Source organism: Sebastes umbrosus, chromosome 1 (genome assembly GCF_015220745.1).
Source record: "Sebastes umbrosus isolate fSebUmb1 chromosome 1, fSebUmb1.pri, whole genome shotgun sequence".
Lineage (NCBI taxonomy): Eukaryota > Metazoa > Chordata > Actinopteri > Perciformes > Sebastidae > Sebastes > Sebastes umbrosus.
In genome coordinates this window covers 15,724,103-15,745,674 of record NC_051269.1, presented here as the reverse complement: position 1 = coordinate 15,745,674, position 21,572 = coordinate 15,724,103, and the positions used below count along the sequence as shown (strand labels likewise).

The 21,572-nt window shown below is 40.3% G+C and overlaps 1 protein-coding gene across 1 annotated transcript in view; it reads right to left on the bottom strand.

The window, feature by feature from the left end:
* Positions 1–17,063: 17,063 nt before the first annotated feature.
* LOC119492137 (cadherin-22-like) overlaps positions 17,064–21,572 on the bottom strand; it is a 191,801-nt gene continuing 187,292 nt past the window's right edge. The window contains exon 14 of the mRNA XM_037776526.1: positions 17,064–18,924. Coding sequence (XP_037632454.1) covers positions 18,344–18,924 — 581 coding nt within the window. The 3' untranslated portion in view covers positions 17,064–18,343. The remainder of the gene's footprint in view (positions 18,925–21,572) is intronic.

The window sequence follows — 21,572 nt, the reverse complement described above, 5'->3', positions numbered from 1 at the left end:
TGTTTTGTGAATGCGTTTACTTAATATGTCCATGGATTGGTTGACAGGGCACCAGACTCCGTGAATTGGAAATAGAATACCATCATCCATTAACAGATTGATACTACAATATCTCCTCTGTGATCACATACTTTGATGGTATATTAGATGGATTGATTGAAATTATACTGACACTGCATTTTCCGTCGACAGCACCAACTACGCCGATTAAACGGACATCAAAACAGCTTCATTTATTCTGCAGTTGGCGATTATCTGATGGAAACTTAATGAATAGCCAAACAATGTAGGCTCTAAAGATAGCAGTTAGCTTGATGGATAATGTTACTAATAGCTTGAATAGCTTGAAAGTTCATCCTTGTGCTTAATTGCATTTTCTCAGTGGCCAGGTTACAATTGTTGTAAAAAGCAATGTATATTTGCAATCAATCATATATTAAAGATAAGGAACAATGTGATTATTAATTGGCACAATTATAACTTTACTAATAATAGAGTGTTATAATCATCCATCCATCTATTAGCTGTAACCACTAATCCTCCTTTGTATTATTATATATCTAATGCATAATCCATAATAATGAACCCCTGAACATGTATGTAAGCCTCCAAACCTCCATTCTTCTTGAGCAGCATTTTAGCAACACTATCACTGAGTAGGTGGCACGTTTTTAATCTTTTTATCTCCCATCCTGAGACAAATGAGTAATTAAAGTGAGATACAGCTAATACTATATCACAATAAACTTAGAGCGCTTTCACAAGCCATAGTCCATTTGGTTTCTCTTTGGCCTAAATGTCAAGTAAACATCGGACTTCTGTAGAAGTCCAGGTCTGTCCTCTCCCACTCATGTTAACCTGTTGTTTACCTGTGTCCATCTCAACAAATCTCACAGGCAGCCTGCGTTTTGGTTTGCTTGGGAATGGTCCGAGATCACTCCAAGAAGCGGTCTCGGACCGGTTGTTTTGGTCCGCACCAGAGTTCGATTACTGTGTTCACAACTGCCCAAACAAACCAGAGGCTGAACTGCACCGGAGTTTGATTGAAACAGACTAAATGCTGGCTTGTGAAAGCACCCTATACAAATTTGATTAGAAGTGTTTTACAGATGATTTTTAAAATAGTACTGTAATCAGTTTGAACTGATTTTTCCCATATCCCTGCATGAACTACTATTGTTTACTCCTCCTTTTATCCAAGACTTCAGCTAACCCTGAAGCTTTGTCAGGCTGCATATACACAGTGAGTCAAACAAGATCAGAATAGCATCGACAGAAGATTCAATACACATTTGATCCACAGAGCCTCTCGCCTCTATCAGGAAGTACAACGGCAACTTCTGAAAATATGACTTATAATCCCTGAGCAGAAAAGCTTGTCAAGTGAAAGCCAAGAAACAGGACTTGGCAGCGCTTGTTCTTGGCTAAAACTGAGGCCAAGAATGTCATAAACACCCTTCATGTACAATACGTCCCAGCGACAAACCACTTGCCAATTTATAGGTCAAAATAGCACTTTTAATCAGACAATCTGACTTCATGCAATCTTGAACAATTGCTGTGCACACACATTTTGTGAAGCTTATTCCAATCATATTCAATCTTTGTTGTCGTGGGTTGATTCGATTCAATAGTAATTTTGGAGTGTTTGATTGAGATGCCTTCGATGCAGACAGATGAATAATTGAATTGAATGCCAAATGTCAGATATAAGAGTGCACTTATACCCAGCTAGAACACAAACCCTCCCACAGTCATGATGATGACGTTGGACCTCTTTGATGTATCCGCAAAGACGTCCTCATTATTTTTCATACAAAAAGAGAATAGATCAAAAATTAGAGAAGAGAGGGTGATGGTAAGGACGCATGAGACTGACTAATAACCTTGCCAATGGCATTCATTGTTTTGAATATGTGTGTGTGTGCGTGTGTGTTGGGGAAAGCACTTGGTTAGTGTGGGCAGGAACCGGCCAGCTGAGACAGCTTGTACACATCCCAGCATCCATCTGGCCCCTAACAGACACTTGAACACACACATCGGATGGTTCCATGTGGAGAGGCGCTTCAACCTTCTCACCATGGGGTCTGGCCTGTTCCCTTCACATCACTTAACAAACTGCTTGATTTTGAACTCTTTGGCAAGAGTAATTAAATTTGTCAAGGGTGTAGGAGGAACAGAGCGGCAATTTAGAGGAAACTTCAGCGGTAAACACGCTGGACTGTGATCAAGTGTGGTCTGCATTAAATGAACATCAAAGCAAATTCAAAAAAAGAAAAATATTTTCAGAAAATCCTCCATTTGTGAAAATGGAAAATAAACTCAAGGAAAAACATTGGAAATAAAATGTAAAAAGCAAAAAAAAAGTTTCATCTTTGTGCTGTATAAACATTTCTTGTCACACAGCAGCCTCCTTTGCAATATTGAAAATGTCAGATAGTAATTTTATTATTTCCACATCACAATTTCATGGACTTGAAGTAAGTAGAACCCACTATATCGCTGTAAATATTACATGAGCCAGGTCATTGAGAAAGTAATTGGCTTTTAGAGTTGGCCGATACTGCTCCACTGTCTCTGCCGAGATTTATAATGTTGACTTACTGTACAAGACAGAGAGGGTAATCACTGAGACAGTTTATCCTAAGGCTCCATCTGTCTCTCACCCTCCGACATTGGGCGAGGAGTGCAATTGTTTTAGGGCAAAACAGGTGTCAACCTAAATCAAGTTGGCAGGCTTCATGGATAAAAAGGGCCGAACGGGAAACAAAATGGAAGGTTTAATCTATTAAAATTAGATCCAGGGAGAATCTAATGCTTCATTCTGAATGCATTTTGTTGTATTTCCTTTTCATCTTTTTCTAATTCATCTTCCTCTCTCGTCAAGCCTCCCTCACTGGCTCTCTCTCCAGGTTTTAGCTGAAATTAAATTGATTTGCATAATGAAAGGAGATCAAATTTACAGTACAGAAGTAAAATAGAAATAAAAAGGGACTTTCCTCTGAGGGCGGATGGGGTATGAGCCACAAGAGAAAGGGAGAGGTGAAAGAAAGAAACAATAAAATGCAATTATACAGCTTCAATAAACTCATAATTCCAGCGCGTACAAAAATACCCAGATAGGCGGTTCACATTATTTCATTTGACAAAGCTATAAAGGCTCATTCAAAGCCGCAGCGAGCCTTACAACACCACAAATTGGCTAAATGCTGGTGTTAAAAAAAAAAGGGAATTAGAATGTCGCTAACCCTAGTGACAGCCTCCACTTTCTAGGTGTTATCACTAATTACATTTCTATTGTCATGGTAATGCTTGGCAACCTTCAACAAAGAATCTCATCTAATTATTCTGTCATTTGTTATATCTCTGTTCTGGGAACCATTGTGAGGTGTTGGATTGCTTTTGATTCTGATACATCCGGGCCCGAGATCTCCCAAGTGTTGACATAAATATGACAGAGATGAGGGAAATGGGACGTGAGTAAATGTCCATTAGGAAATTCTGTTTAGTTAAATTAGTTTTGATGTGAACTGTTTTTCAGACTCGATCACATGCATTTTGGGACTTTTTTTTTTTCCTTTATGGAAGGACCGGTATAAACCATAGTCTGTATATAAGAAGTGGACGTAGTCACCCATTGGTTTGTGGACTACAGTTTTGAAGCCTCGAAGTTTGATATTTTGGCCGTTGTCATCTTGGTTATTTGCAACCAGAAGTGACACAAGAGGGTGGAGCTAACTACAACTGAACACTGAATAAGATATTTTTAGGTGACCAAAATGTTACTTAACTGTTATGAACTGAAAACACACTGTAAAAAACGCAGACAACTCCCAGACCGGACAACACCGTGGTAGCGACCTGTCAATCAGAAAGTAGCCACGCCCTAAAGCATCCCCTTGCTTTATGGTCTATTTGACTCTAAACGGGACCATAATTTACTAAATGAACATCATGCTGTATTGAAGAAGACTTGAAACTAGTGTTTGAGACCATAAACGCATGTTTACTATGTTTACTGAGGTAGTAAATAAAGTGAGGAGTAGGCTCATTTTCTCGTAGACTTCTATACAATCAGACTTATTTTGCAACCAGAGGAGTCGCTCCCTGCTGGCTATTAGAGAGAATGCAAGTATAAGTTTAAGGCACTTCCACATTGGCTTCACTTTTCAGACCCAGACGTTGCCCACTGGTATAAGCCCAAAACAGGCATTACATTGTACTCTTTGCAGATGCATCCTTGTCAAATCAAATGATCTTTTGATTAACTTTGTTCATGGATCATACTCATAAACATATCAGACCAATTTGTTTCTCTATAGTGTCAGAGAAATCCACTCCAACTCCAACTGAATGAGAAAAGACATGAAAGCGTCTAAGAGGATTGATATCTAGAGACCTGCCGTTATTTCTCTCCATCAGATCCTCTCCTCTCCGCTGCCATGCAGTTAATAATGTATGAAGGCTAAGTCTTCATGTCTGCTTCCTCCCTTCATTCTTGAAATGTCAGAGGTGAGTAGAAAGGAGGTGTGAAAAAAGAAAAATCCTCAACAGCGTAGCACACCATTTTAAGCAGCAATGCAAGCGTTGTATACAGTGCATGCAGGCATGGCCACGAACATACCTGCACATTTTCATGAGGTGTTATTCTTTAAAATGTGCAATGTGTAAGATCTGGCCACATGCACACAAGGTTTTCCTCCTCCAATTGCCATAAATTCCTAATTTTAAAAAGTACAATTCCACTTGTACTGAGAGTGTAGACAGGTCACCAGTCTATCGCAGGGCTAACACATTCAGTATAGACCAACACTCCTCTCCAAGTTAGATTTTCCAATTTAACCTAACCTGCATGTGTTTGGACTGGTGCAAACCTACAACGCAGTGGCGGCACCGGAGATTGCTGGTGCTATGGGGTTGATCGACTTTTCAGTGAGGGTGCTCTGAAATTCAGGGTTTCCCATTAATGTGCCAGTCGCCACAGTTTAATTTGTACAGCAACACACGTAGGCCTACACACACACACACACACACACACATGCAGTACCCGCTCTGCGACAGTTAGGTTACATGTCACTCTGTGTTAAACGCGAGTCGAGATATACAGCTCAAGGGATATAGATGTAAGGTTCACCAGCCTGTCTATGTGAATACACTTAAAAACACAATTAGGCCACAGACGGGGCTTGCACACAGGCGGAAAGCCACTGTTACAGGTCTGTGCACATTTCAGCCTCAGATTCTAAGATCACAAACTCATGCTGCCAGTTACCAACGACTGATGAATCAACAGTACTATGTTCCATTGACCTAGCGTTATATGAATGAGCATCGCATGTAGTTCTCAACCATTTTGTGTCTCAACCCTCCAGAATAATCAGGCTGGTGTTCGCGACCCTGGTTTTCAACGAGAGAGAGAGCGAATGATAGTGACCGTTTTATAAAAATAACTTTTTTTAACCCTCCCGTTGTCTTCCCGTTGACCATGCAACTTTTGTTTTCCCGGGTCAAAATTGACCCAGTCTGGTTTGACTGTTTTTAAAGCATAAATTATAAATTATCACCCAATTCTGTATTACACCTTTTTGGCCAAGTTCATCCAACCCATTACCACAAGTTTTACACTTTTTTGGGGTAATTCATAGTCAATAAACCTAAATTTAAATTAAATTAAACCTAATAGGACAAAAATGCAGAAATTATGAACAATTTGGACTTTACTCAAAATTGGACTGGTACGTATATGTCAAAGTTTAGTCAGAATATTATAAATATTATAATATAAACACATTGCACCACCACAGGTGCTATAAATTTGAATAAAATACCCATAATGCAACGAAAGTGGTCATTGTTTTTTTTGCAAAGACCATATAAGGGAACCATCCATGTAATTTTGGGGCAATTAGGTGAAAGACATCCATATTTATGATATAATGAAGTTTTAAAACTGATTAAATTTGACCTGAAGACAACAGGAGGGTTAAATCATATTTGCTCCAATTCTACACACTGCTGCTTTAATGGAAAGCCCAGTGCATCTCATACTGGTGCTAAAAGGTGCCCTGTGCTGCGGTGTCATATGCCGACTGAAGTGACAAAGCTTCGGTATTTCTCTCTATACTGACACAGGGAGAACTTGCAACTCCACACAGAAATGCCCTAGCCGGCCAGCAGTGAGGCGACGGTGCCGACCATTGAGCTCCTGTGGCGCCCTTTAGTATATTACTATTTATTTTCATTTAACAGGATCCTTTTCTAATTAAACGACATGTCCATTGCTCAGCCACTGGAATGACCATACCTAGATTAGGTTGTCTCTTATTAATGCAGGCACATGTGATTTCTAATCAAAGAGTGAGGCTAAGGCAGTCCATGGCATTGTTGAAGCAGCCTCTTCAGATTCTCAAGCCCTTTTATTGAGATGACCTTATAACATCTCCGGCTCATGAATAGCAATGAATCGTAACAGCACTGATAACATTTCTATTACCAAAGTCGTGGCAAATTTTTGACAACAAAATGCTCGTTCATGTGAAACACAAAAGTGTGCCACATACCCTGTACATTACCTTTCCTTTATCTTCACAGCATCTGTTGTGCCAAATGCTGTTTTACGACCAATTTTAGCCCGAGAGTGAAAAACAAAGTGCTGGCAAGCATATCAAACTGGCAGAACAAGCCTGTTATCCCTGCTCGGTTACCATTTACTGGAGTTTATCTAGCGTTGTTATTGTTTATTGAATGCCAATTCAAGTGATTGGTCATTGTTGTTTGGTAGCTCCTGTCTGTAGGGCCACTTTAAATGTTTGAATAGTCAATCAAGAGGGAGAGAGAGTGTAAAAACCCATTTAGTATTCAAACATAAAAAGATATATCTTATTCCAGAAATTGAGTCCAAAACAACAAAACGATGTTTTACAGAGTGACTGGACCAGAAGAAAAAAATTGCGAAACATTGTAAGACAACGCTACCCTTGCCCTTGACGAGTTTGGTACTTTGTCAACCCTGAGCTGAATTATGACCTCCATTTAGAGGACAATTGATCCAACCGGGGCAAGAAATTGTGGAGGATAGTGGGAGCAACACCTCTGCATGGAGTGATGTATGCTCCATTGGTGTCTTCCTACCATTACATAGAGGCTAATACAGTATGGCTTGAGGCATGAGAGACTCTGTCTACCTCCCTGTGGGAAAAGAGACTCATGCTTGAAACACCTCCCAGTAGAGAGATCAACTACCTGGACAGCCATTACTTCATCCATAAATTTTAAATGTGAACATCACTGAAGAAGTGCTGCATGTTCAATAAAACAACTTTTGACATGTAGGTATGGGCCAATATGTCTCCTGTCTCCAAGTCTTTGCAAGGTGCTGGTTAAATGGCTGGATTAGATGATATTAGTATGCACCCGGTGTTGCGTGCACTGGATCAGAATCTACAGACTCGTTCGTGCTGCATGGGGCTTGAAGGGCAAACAGAAGTAGCCTTTTGTTGCGGGGGCATATGATGACATCAAACATGATTGTCTTCAGCTTTTTGAATGTGGCATTTTATTTCATTTTATTTTAAATAAAGGTTGATGCCTCAAGGGGGCTCCTTTTAAGTGACAAGAGCATTTTTTTTTTAAACATTTATGGTAGATGTGATGACGGTTGATGTCAGCTCAGGTGGAGTGATGTTCTTAGAGAGGGAGGTATCATCTAACAGCTCTGGCAGAGCCTCAGAGAGTGCAAGGCCACAGAAATAGGGTCTCAAGGGCACCTTCAGAAGAGATATGAGAGTGAATAAAACCACCTTTTAACTGTGTAAATGCACTAGTTAGATTGTCGGCTTTTCTCCTCAACAAGCAAAGTTTTTTTTTGTGATTTGCCAGGAATGAGAAAGAAAAAGGTGTGAAGAGAGAAGACAGGTTTCTTACACACTAAAATGTCAGTATTAATAGGGAGATTATTAGGGCATTATTCTCTGACCAGGACATCCATTTAAAATGTTATTATCAAAGTCAATTATATTCGACATGTAATGCAATTAGGGGTGTCACGATTCGATTTAAAACACGCTATTAGACTATGGAGTCTTGATTCGTACAGATCAGCAGATCATTGGTTTTATGCCCTGACAACTCATTTACACTTTCAAATTATTCTTTAAAAACAAGGGCATCAAGTGTGATGTCTTTTTGTAATGTACCACAATAATGCCATATGGTCATATTTAAACTGACATTCTCAAAGCTCCTCAAAGTTCTCAACTTTCTCCGCCCATCCGCATCGGCGTAGTTTGAAAAATGTGGATGTGCTCGGACAGGTGAAAACCTGCTGCATGGAACCCCCACGTAGGGCCGTGTCCGATGGTGTGATGTCACTTTGACCGTGCGGACATTCGTGACCCTCGCAGTTGGGGGCAAGCATAAATCACGCCTAGTTTGCTGCAGTCTCTAAATCTTCTGCAGCCTACCACCTGTAGTTTTTTTTTTTCAATGGTGCGTTCGTTGTTTACGTAACTCGCAGGGAAGCAGGAGGATTTTCCAGTTCTGTTTCTCCGTCATCTCCGACTTTGGCAGTGGCTATGGTGTCTCATAGTGCATCTGTAAGATCTGCTGTAGCCTATTTTCTTTGAAGTGTTGTTTTTTTTTTTTCTTTGTACAAGTGCATGTAGGCAGGGGCGAAAAGTCAAGTCAAGTAAATTTTTTTGTATTGCCCAAAAACACAAATTTGCCTCAGGGGGCTTTACAATCTGTACAGGATACGACATCCTCTATACTTTACAGCGCGACCCTCTCATTGGATAAGGAAAAATTCCCCACCAAAAAAAAACCCATTTAACAGGGAAAAAATAATGGATGTCAAGCAGCTTCCCGGCGATGCCAAACCGATAGAGTCAGAGCAACACGACCTCCTCTCCACGCCAAACAGATATTGCCAGATAAATAAATTCTCAGAATTCTTCTAAAAAACATGAATAAGGGCCAGGCGGTCTGTATAGTATCACAAGATGGAGCCTGCTGCCCTGGACGAGGCAATTCATGGTTAATGGAGATGATTTTAATACAAGAGCCTCAAATGAGTTAAATGTAATATCATGTTTGGAGGTTAAATTAAAAAGAGATTTGTAGACTAAAGCACCTCCACCTTGTCTAGCAGCCCTAGCAACATGGGCATAAGTGAAATCAGGTGGGGAAGCTTCGTTTAATGGTAAGAAAACATTTAGTTTCAGCCACGTTTCACAAAAAACAATCATATCCAGGCCATGTTGAAGAATCAAATCATTTATTAGTAGGGCTTTGGTAGACACCAAACTGATATTTAGAAAACCTAATTTGAAGGTTGTTTTAGGACTGCAGCTTTCATTAATAGAGCTCGTAGAAGATGAGGTAGTGATTATAACAAGATGCCTTGTGTCATTAGTTTTGGAGATTAGTGGCCTGCACATGCCGCGGCGTGGTGATACAACGAAGATTTCCTTAGGTCTTGTGTTCACATATTTTTTTGGGGAAAGGGAATTTGTAAGTAAAAGGCCGGGGGGTGGGGGGGGAGACAGTCTCAATGTTGTAGCAATCAGTCTGATAGTCTATACTATGGAGGTTTCCCTTTCTGGACAAATTAACTAAGCTAGTGGACTCCAAAACTGCTCGGCAGCTCGGGGCGGCCCCAGAAGGAAGGCCAGTTTTCAACAAAACCTAATCCCTGCTCCATACAGTAGCACGTAAGCCAGCCGGTTCATTGCAGTGTAAGTGTACTGTACATCTCCTCATTCCCCCGCACAGGCAAGAGACCAGAGACAATTACTCGATGCCGACCCATCTTTCTAGCGCAGTCCAGCATCCCAACACCATCTTTTATGATCTCTAACTGCCTCAACCTAGCATTATTGGTGCCAACATGAATAACAATGTTCCTGTAGCTAGTAATGGTGTGTGCCCGAGTCCCCTGCTTCTCCCTATGTGATGCCAGCACCCTCAGATTAGCTTCAATGTCGGAAACTATTAACAAATCGAGAATGATGTGAACTAAATACGAGTAGAGTAACAGAGTAGAAAAATAAGGGATTTGTGGATTAACGTTAGCACATAAAATCAACAAGAATGAAAAGTGAGCAGCAGTGCAGTATATAATTTCACGGAAATTTTGGGAAGTGCGTCACAGGAAGCTGGTCCGTCACAGAAGCAGTTTATCCCAGAGAGAGAGAAGAGAAACGTCAATCTGAGTTTTGACTTCGAGGGTTGAAATCAAAAGCTCAATTTGATCAATTTTCAATTTAGAATCGAAATTGTGACAATGCAATACATTTTTGTTAGAGTGTCAACAATTCTTCCATTTAATTCCCCACAAGCCAATCATATAGGCTACAGGTTGTTTGTGTCGACCTGCAGGAACTGTAAATGGAAAGTAGCTGTGACTAAATTTGGTCAACGGTATCCTCATACAACAGTTTGTATGATATCTCACGAAAAGTAATTTCTAATTTTTCATGCATTTTCCTACGAATGTCCAGCAACACGTGTCTATTTCCACTCGTTACATGCATACAGTCTTTTCAAAATAAAATTCCATCTTCACAGGAACCAACTTTGTTAGGTTTAGGCAACAAATCTACATGTGTCAGGGAAACGGGGAGAGGGACGCAATTGCGGACCAGGGGAATCTAAAAGTTAATCCTGAAGGTTAACCACAAAAATCGCAAGTGATTTAAAGGTAGAGGGGAAACACCAAATGAAAACAAGCCTAAAAGGAAAGCTCCCTACACTCAATATATCTTGAAAAGACTAAAACTCAAACACATCTGCCGAGCAGCTGACTAGAACATAAATGAAACAAAAGAACCAGTGAGGCAGGCCACACAGACCTAACCCACTCTAAGAGACTCCAGCTCTGAGAAGAAGCTAAATGGTGAGCAAATCCCACAGATAGGTTCACATGGTACCTCTGCAGATTCACACACCCCTATACAGATAGAGCACTCTCACTATCTCTGACAAAGAGACAATGAGTCAGCACCTGAGCACTGAAAGCAGGGGTAGATATAAGCTTCAACCACCCGATCCTCATCAGGGATAATTAGGCTCCACAGCTGCCTGTCCTCAGAGATAATGAACCCAACCAGCCTGCTGAGTGGCAAGTGACCCTCACAACATGACACAAAGATTGACTTGGTTAGGTTTAGGGAAAGATCGTGGTTTGGGTTCAAATGAATACGGATGTGGCGTTAATTAAGTACGGACGTTATGTGACAATAATTCAATAATTAAATTTTATTTCTGGCTTCACAATGCATGAACAGTGGTCTCTTGGGTGAAAGTCCAGTATTTTTGGACCCACACACCCACCCCAACCTCCTCCCTACGCGGAGCTTGTTGCTCTTTCCGTGTTCACGATTGCGCGGATTACATACAAATTGATTTTGTGGGAAATATACAAATTACAGTGCATTACTTTTTGTGTATGAGACCAGCCTGATCTGGTAAAAAAATATATATTTTTCCTTGAGATTGTTTTTTATTCATAGTCAAAATGAAAAATAACACAAATACCAGCAATTACGGCTCATGTCAAAAGACGTTGCGTTCACAAATCATCTCCATGTTTGTGATAGTTTGTTTCTCACCATACTGCTGAGGGGAGCAGTGTGAATAACACTAAAGGCCTAATGGTTTGCTGCCGCATATTTTTGCATGCTAGCAATGTGTAAAAAGTCCTTAATATATTTTTTCCTCATGCATCTAAAGCTGTGAAACAATGCACTTCACAGCACCCACACAAGCCACATGTCAAGAGACGATACAGCACTAATGTTCCCCACATTGCATAGTGAGGCCTCAGTGAGATGTCCTCCTTTATTTAAAGTGACAGAGATGCTGTAGTGGCAGACTCAAATGTAGTAACAGAGACAGCGTCAAATCAATTGTCTGCTACACTGCCAATGTGCAATGAGTTATAGAGAGTCACCACTGACCTCTAAATCAGGTCTGTGCACTTTAAATTGACTGCTGCACAACTAAGAGTACGTAGCCTACAGCTATTAGAATCTGAAAGATCCCTCCAATGAAAATCAAGTTTATAACCTTGTTAACATGTCCATATGGTGTTTGTTTTTCATATGCTACAAGACATATTATGAGTGAAATAAGCAGTCAAAGCATTTCCGCCTTCGAACTGCAGTGTGCCAATGACAAGTCTCTAAATTTCGGATTCGGATTTGAGCAAAAGAAACCAATCCTGTCAACTTGCGGGATGTGGCTTTCCATGTCATCATTGTATCACTCCAGTAAAACAAGGGTTATCAGAGGAGAAGCCAGGTGTAGCTACATATCGGTAATTTGCAAGCAAAATTTCACTAGTTTCAAAATTATATATTTCTCCCATGTGCACTTCTCCACATGGGAAAAAGTCAGTCTTCAGGGCTTTCTGCCATAGATCTCCTTCGGTTTAGATGACAAAACTATTCAGAAAAGATCATGGTTTGGGTTAAAACAGACCCAGAAATTGATGCACAAGGTTCAACTTAGCACAAGCAGTGGTGGGTGGTGCAGGGCGAGGCAGGGCGGGGCCAGATCCAGAATTTCTCAATGAGGAAGATTAGAGCAGATGTGCTTCCAGCCCCTTTTCATATATATTTTTTGTATTATATAATTTAGATTTAATGTGCCATGTTAAGCACATTAGCAGAGCATTTTTCCATACAACTTGTCTGGAGGAGGACTTTAATTTCTCTGAGCTTGTGTGTTTGTTGCTGGTTTGATTGGGCTTCATTGTAGTTGTCACCAAACCCTTGTGTTGGGAAGAGATTTTAAAAGCTTTTTATGAGGTTGTTGGGTCAGCAAATCCTGGAAGCCAACAATACAAGTAACAAACTAGAGACCTGGTTCGGCGCTATGGTTTTTCACTTCGCTTCCTTCACTGAGCAAAGCTATGATTGCCTGAACAAAGACAAACACAAAGACAGAGAGGGGGTTCCCTCAGCCAATAGACAAAAGCCTTGAGGAAGGTCACAGCAACTTTAAATACCCTATGGCCAAATCCACCGACACATTAACAAGGGTCAGACCAAAAACTACAAACTAAAGCAGTTGACTACATAACACTTTTCATTTAAGTTTTAACTGCACAATTACTCTTCAACATTATATAAAGACTATTACACAATGATTATTTTACTTGGACTGGAAGGAAAGTGAAATTAAAAATATAAAGAAAAAGAACACTTCATCCTTACCACAAATCACACTTGGTACGGTCCAAAGTGGCAGCACGGATCATTTGCACCTGTTAAAGAGATCAGCTGCAGGAAAATAGGGTTGTAGAGTCTTTGCATTATCATAAACTTGTGTAACCGGCTTTCATTTCAATGACACTAAGAAATGATACTTACTCCAGCTCCAGAGGTTAAACATATTGTACAATCTTCATGTACAGCATCGCTTGCTCTAAGCGCTGTGAACAGTACAGTGAGGGGTATATTGAAAGTGGCAAGAAGCTCACTTGAACCAGACTTCAAGGACAATTACAAAACAGGATGGTTCATACACAAAGTCCTCCTATGATCACCAATATGGTGCTCTAATCCGTTACATAACCTGAGACCGCAAACTATAGTGCTTTATCACTTGCTTGGACACAATTTTAAAGAACATTTGTCAATGAAATGTCCTTCAAAATTCAGCTTTGAGGATTTTTTTGACCAAAAGAAGGAAAAAGACTCCATAACAAAGCAGCAAGCCTCCATAAACCACATTTTCTTATCAAGTTCTTTTGGCTATAGCATTTTAGCAAACAGTTGAAAACAAATGGATGTCTTTGACTTATTTGCACTTTATTTCACCTAGTTGTTGCTTATTTTGGGTCGTTTTTGGAACTTGTGGCCTGAAAGTGATTGAAGAGTGCTGTTTTTTATGTGGGGAAGTTGTGATAGCTAGAAGGACATCCACATAGACCAACAAACCAAAAGAAGAAAACAGTAAGCAGATGAATCCTGCATAAAGCTGTTGATTCCGAGTGGGATTATCAGCACTTGTAAATCTTGGCAAAATAATAACAATAAAAAAACAGTGCATTACTTTTCGTAGATATGGCCACGAACTTTAGTGAAAACAGCCTGATCTGGTAAAAAACATTTTTTTCTTCTTCCTTGAGATTAATGTTTATTCATAGTCCTCTAATAGATTCAAATAAAAATGTTAAATAATACAAAAAACAACTATTGTGGCTCATGTCAAAAGAAGTTCACAAATGTTCTCCATGTTTGTGATAGTTTGTTTCTCACCATACTGCTGAGGGGAGTAGTGTGAGTAACAATAAAGGCCAAATGGTTTGCATATTTTTGCATGTTAGCAATGTGTAAAAGTCCCTCATGCATCTAAAGCTGTGACCAACACATAGCACTTTTTGGAGTTTTTAGATATTTCTTTCCTTGTTTAGACTACTGTAACACTCCTTTATTGGAAGATAAATCAAAAGAATCACCAGCCTGCAAAAAAAGTCCTCTCTCTAACATGCGTTTTACTGATCACCTTTTAAAGCCTGGTTAGGTCCGGCCCCTGACATTGTACCCCTCTGCTGTGAGCCGATGCACAGCCTCTGATCCTCCAGCACAGCAGGGCCCCTCTGGCTGATCCAACATTTAAAATTAAAAGAAGAGGTAACCTTTTTCCATCAGGGCCTCTGTGATTTGAAGCAACCTACCTTAGGAGCTCAGGCAATAACAGAATCAATATCATTTTACCGGCTTCAAACGTATTTTTTGTAGATGTGTTTTTATTTGATGGGGTCACTGGTTTTTGATTCGGGCACTTCTCTTTGTGGGTTTACTCCAGACGCTCCAGTTTCTTCCTGCAGTCCAAAGCCATGCAGGTTTGGTGATGAGGAAGCTCCTGGTAGCCTGTGGGTCTGTCTATACGTGTTCGCCCTGTGATAGACCGGCAACCTGTCCACAGTGTAACCTGCATCTTACCCAATGCATGCTGGGAAAGACCACTGCAACCCCAAACAAGCTAAGTGGGTTAGAAAATGGATGGGTGTTATTATTTGATGCCTTTTTATCCTTTCGCTTCTTATCTTGTCCTCCTTTTGTTTTTTTTTATGCTTTATCTCACAAGGCTTGTTTCATTTGATTTTTGAGCTCTGAGTTTGTAATGTGCTGTACAAATAAATGGCGCTATTGTTTTTTTTATTAAATTTGGTATGAATTAAATGATCTTCACAGACCCAAGACAACAACAACAAAAGTCAACATCATTATCCAAGCTTTGAATGGAGTGCTTGTTTGAGCTTGAAAATGCTGTGTGTGAGTAAAACACACAATTCTCCCCCTGAATGCAGTTTTGTTAAAGAGTCAATGGTTATCTAACTATGATAGTCATCTCACTTTATTAATTCAGCTTGTCGGAGTGCTGCATTTGCATCTGTTGTGCTAAAGTCAAATGTGCGTGCAGTGTAGTTTAGCTAAATGGATTTGTTGTTACCTTGGTGAAGGTGAAAGCCTTGTTTTGAGTGTGTCTGAAAACTAAATAATGCTATTCCACTATTAGGCTATATATGATTGATATTTTCCGCGGTGCGCATTCATATTTCCCCCCCAATGTTTAATCAATTGTCATTACCCAGCCAAGTACAGAGAGAAGAGAAAAGAATATTTAACAGCACACTGCTGTCCCCCGAGAGAACTGTCCATCACCAAACATCTATCTGCATAACTAATGATGGGCCTCGTGTTGCCCTTGGAGTTGTGGGGGGGAAGTGGATTTCTGATTTATGGCAACACATATATATATGTTCACATGTGCAGACCATCACTAAGGAATGACATTTCCTCTGACAATGATAGAAGATGACCGGAATGCTCATTTGCAGGGAAAATAAGGGTTGAAGTGACCAGCGGAGCTTTCTTCCCCCGGATATGCGCTTACTCTTTAACCTCCGCTTTCGCAGCATTAGTCACATGACCTGTGGCCATCCGGATGACATTGTCTCGCACAGAGCATCTTTAAAGGCACACATGTACTCTCCGCTCCCTAGTATGACGATGACTGCGACTGCGGAGCTCATGCTGACCTACATTTGTGTATATCCATCCAGACTATGACATTTGCTTGTCACTTAGCAAATACTGTTGGGTCTAAAGGCTATGATTAATAATGGATGGACAAATCACTACTTGGCAAAGATACACAAATATGCATGCACTGCCGCAGTATTAGGTCAATGCAGTATAATAGAGTTTGCTGCATATTGATGAAGACGATTGTGAAATTTAAGTTTGAACTTTAACCTTAGTTACTTTACACAGTTCTCCAGACTTTATTTATCCATGTCCTTGGTGAATCACACACTTTTGAGATAATCATTCAGATTATTCATAATAATAAATGAAACCTGCCAATTTGTTATCCCACTGTGATTGCACCACTGTTGTAAAATGAGCAAAAGACCAATCTGCTAGTTGTGGCATCCCTCCTATACTTGTATAAGCACAAAGGAGTGTGACAGCTGCAATACATTGTATTTTTTTTTTTTTTAAGTTGCTGCCACTTCAGCTCCATAACAGACCCCTAAAAAAGTGTGGAGAAAGCTTCTTTTTGTTTAGCGGTGATGGATAATTTAGCTCAGCTCTCAGCGCACAATCAGTGGATACAGTAGACCTACTAATGATAAAAGAAAAAGCTGACATCGTCTTTGAAACCCAGTTATAAAAGCAAGTGAATGTGAATCCCACTGTCTGACTGGCCATTTTAGCAGCAGATCGTAAAGATGAAAGCAACTTCAGCATCCTCTGGTGACTACGACAATTACAGTAGTTTGGCAGACGGCAGCCAGGAGGGAGCCACGCTGAGAGGAGAGCCTTTGTTTGGCTGTGGCCTGTCATATGGTCTGTTTGTTTCCATCTGGGACTATTCTCTGAATCTACCCCTGGTGTAAACGCAAAGCCAGCTCCACAATTATTCATAATTCAGGAGACATCTTCAGCAAACAAGTGGCAAACAATAATTAGTAACCTGGATGCTCTATTTACTTTATAACTGATCTCATTTACCGAGTCATTTCAAGTTTATTCCACACAGTGAGATTTTTACCAAAAAAATTAAATATTTATTTCTTGTCATCTTTTTTTTTTGTAATTTTCAATACATTTGCAAGTTAAGGTCAACATTGAACAGGTTGTGGATATCAGGTGGATGTGACCAGTCCATTTGTGATGTGTTACCCTTAAACCTCTCCCTCTTAATTAGACATCCTGTTGTCACTAGTTCCCCGCCCCCCTCCCTCCCGTCACCAAAGGAAATAAAATATCAAAAGCGAAATTAAACGGATAGAAAATGAATTGAACATATTGTACACACTCTCACACACACACAAAAACAAATCTGGAATGAAAATTGGCTCCCTGTGGGACAATGCTGGCAACCAGCCAATTCCATGAAACAGTCATTTTGTTTAGAGTTAAATCACTGTTTCGGTTTGTGCCTTATTGCCTTACAATTGGCTGTGGAGAGGATAAGAAAAGAAATTGTTAACGCACAATTGTCCTCAGTTTGTAACCTCCAAAAAACCCTTTTATAAATCACTAAAATACAGCAAAAGTATGTCAGTCTCAACCGTTCAGACTGAACTCGCAGCTCTTTTCTTCTGCAGTTCTTTCACTCCATCTGTTCCCTCTTTCTACACGTCTTAAGTTGGTTATTTTACAAAAGTGGACATAGAAAATAAATACAAATATTTTCCAGAATGCAATTTTTATATGACCCAGATGTCACCCTCTTTGCCAGTATTCTGTAGAGACATCTGCCACTGCAGTCCATCTTTCTTTCTTCCATGTTGTCTCTCAATCTTTTCATAATGTCCTCCTCCCCTCACTTTTTTTTAGCACTTCAGCAGAGTTCACTGTTGCAGTTACCATAGTGATCATGGTGTAAATAAATAAATAAATACATAAAAACAAATAAATACATAAATATTTCCTCCTTAAATAAATATCTGTTTGTCAGACCGTTTGCCTTGGCATAGTTTAACCCTACCTAAGTAATGTTGATGCTCTGTAAACAGTCTCACAGCTTTAAAATAAAGGGTTATGATTTGGGAGAGAGAAAAATCCTCCCTTCAGACTAAATGGCAATTTTGGTGAAGTCCGAAATCCAAAAAATCTCACAAAAAACGAAGTGTAAAAAAAAACTAGAGTTCAAAGTTTGACACTGGGATTTTTTCTTTCAAAGAGATAAAAGCGGTGGTGCTCTGTCTTTAAGGAGTACACAGTGCTGGCTCTGAGTGCCAGAGGGTGAGAAGAGGAGGCAGAGAAGAAGGAGGAGGAAGAAGAAGGAGTTTAAATGTCTCTGCAGAGGAGAAGCTGTGCTAGGACCCTTCCTCCTCAGGGTTTCCTGGAGCGTAGTAGCCCGCCAGTTGCCTGAAACGTGGCCCCCAGTCGCTGAGGTAGGAGAAATCCTGCTCCGAGGTGGTGGACAGCGTGTGGATGGAGCTTAGTGAAAGCGCTGGTGAACTGCTGCCCTCGAAGGCGTACGTCTGGAAGGAGTCGTACGGTGGCACCGACAGGTCAGCGTCGGCCTGCTCCACCTTCTTCCGGATGTAGCCTTTGAATAAGGAGAAGTCTGCCGCCGCCGCCGCCGCTGCTGCTGCTCCCTCCGTACCACCACCACCACCACCACCACCACCACCACCATTACCATTACCACCACACACCCGGTTAGCCTGTATCCACTGGGGCAGTGAGCGGATGTCCGGGCCAGAGTCACAGCTCTTGGCCTCTGGGAAGTCATAGAGGTTCCTCAGGGCGCTCATGTCGTATGCCTGAGTGTCCTGCTCTCCTCCGCCCTCGTCGTTGTACTTGATGACGTTATCCCTCATGTCCTCTTCATCCTCCGCCATCCTCTGGCCCTTTCTGTGACGTTTCAGGGTCAGGATCAGCAAGACGAGGACTGATGGAGAAGTAGACATAAGACGGAGAGAGAGAGAGAGAGAGAGAAATATTGTAATTCCACACAAATGGTACAGGTTAATTGAACAAGTTTACAAAGAAAACCTTGATAGAAGCAGGTTAAATATGGATTTATCAGATCAACCTGAAGAGTATAGAATGAGATAAAATGCGGGATCCCATTTAAGGAATTTTATTAACTGTCATTACAGCAAGTGATTAGAAATATGTGGCTTTAAGTCTCTTGCTGCACATTAGCCATGGATTAAGAGTTGCCATGCAGTCTGAGTTTTAAAAAGCTTGCATTCAAAAATGGAATTCCTCTTCACCTTGCTAAGAATAATGGCATACCAAGCCCAGATTCAGGGCATTTGGTACAAAACTGTAATATAATAAATGCGTACGAGGTCTATGGCGCTTGCTTCACATCAGACATGTACAATGTGTGTATGATGGATTTCCAAGTACTTTTCGTGGGAAAGTTTCTAACTACGCCCATTGTAATTTTGATTTCACCTCTCGGGGCAAAGGCACAGCAGGGGAAGATAATATATAATCAAGTTTTACATTTCAAATGCATGAGCATTGATTTTTCACAATCCTGATTGCTTTGCCCTGAAATATGATTCAAAACGCCTAATGGAGACCAATCTGTATATCAATACTCATCCAAATCGAGTGAAACTAAGACTTTGTGGTTCCATCACTACTTTAAAGGGGACATATGATGCTTATTTTCAAGTTCATACTTTTTTATTTTGGGTTTCTACTAGAACATGTTTAAATGCTTTAATGTTCAAAAAACACTTTATTTTTCCTCATACTGTCTGTCTCAATATACCTGTATTCACCCTCTGTGTGAAACGCTCCATTTTAGCGTCTGTCACTTTAAGACCTCCTCCAGGAAAAGGCCAGTGTGTTTCCTTAAAATTACGTTCCCATACAACTAAATTGCATTCTAAATTATGTTTGGAAGGAAACATATTTTTTGTCGCAGATTACGTTTGTATTTTACGTATCACAAATACCTTTGTAAGTCTGCGGATGGCCGCAGTGAGTGACGTAGTACAACGAGCGACGCCCAAAGCAGGTGACGTCGTATGTTGAGCGAATGAAAATACGTTGAATTAAAAACGTTATTGAATAATAACGGGTAAAACAAACGAGAAAGCCCCCTACTGGCAGGCGGGAGGTTGATGGGTCCAACAAACACTGGACTTTCCCCCAGGAGACTGGTGTTCGTGTCCTGTGTGAAACGTAGTCATTTGTTGCGTTTTCGTTTTGTTTTTAAGTAATTTTAAGCCAAATCATGATGTTTTTTTCAAAGCCTGACCCAGTAGTTTTGTTACCGAAACCTAATTAAGTAGTTTTGTTGCATTTTGGTTTGGTTTGGTTTCAATGTTGTAGTCATTTTAAGCCAAACCATGATGTTTTTTATTTACTAAACCTAACCAAGTAGTTTTGTTGCATTTTCATTTTGTTTTGTTTCCATTTACAACGTTAAACTGTTTAAAACTGCTGTACGGGAATGTAATTTTGTGGGAGACACAGTTGGAAAAAAACCCAGTCTGCTCTGAGAAAAATATGGTGCACATTTGCAAAGGTAGTTCTCAAGCTGTGGGCGATAATGTATATTCTAATGAGTCTGCATGTGACATAGGAAGGGGAGCCAAATCTGAATGGCTTGTTGAATCACACGTTTTCTGATCTAGGCAGGCCAGGAAAAACTGACTGGGTTGTCTTATTTCACAGCTTGTGGGTTGGTTGGCACTCCAGATACCCAAATGTATGAGCACAAGTACTGAAAAGGGGAGTTTTTCATGATAAGTCTTTTTTTTTGAAAACCAGAGGCAACCACCAACAAAGAGAAATAAATGCCTTGTAAAATTAAGTCTGGATTAAAGAAGGGAAAGCAATTGAGATGGATCGCGTTATAGACTAATGAGACGAGAGGAAAACAAAGGCTGTATGCAGAGATAAATCAATGAGGCTTTAATTTCAGCTTAGTTATTTTAATTACCGCCTACATTTGTGATTAGACAAGTCTCACTTAGCTCAGACACCCACCCCCTGACTCCATCAGCCCTCCTCGGGGCTGCGCTGCACCCTTCCCTATGAAACCTTCCACCAGATCTGTCTCAAACTTGCAGCAGCATCAAATGTCGTTTTCAATGATGATAAAATCACATTACATGCAGTTATGAATGAATTATGCACACTGGGTAGTATGGGAGAGATAAACCACAATCAAGCATCTTTTTGATCAGCTAATTAATAAGCAAAGAGGGATGTGGACAGGGACTGATATACAGTACGCGGTAAATACTCTCAAATACAAACATGACACAAAATAAAATGACTGACATTATCACAATATGTCACTAAAATTGTGCAGAAATTAATGTATTAAATCAAACATAATTACAAACCGCTATACCAGAATGCATGAATTCACAGTAGCTAGCACTCAGTTCATTAATTTCCTTCTCTATAATGGATAACTATACAAAATAAATGTGATTCTTTCCAGAATGTGCTCTCCCACTTCACAATATTATCTGAATTAGTAAGAGCTATGAGTGGCCTTTTAGTAATTGTCACACATGCTGGAAAACCATTACAATTGGTGATACAAATCAGGCTTATTAA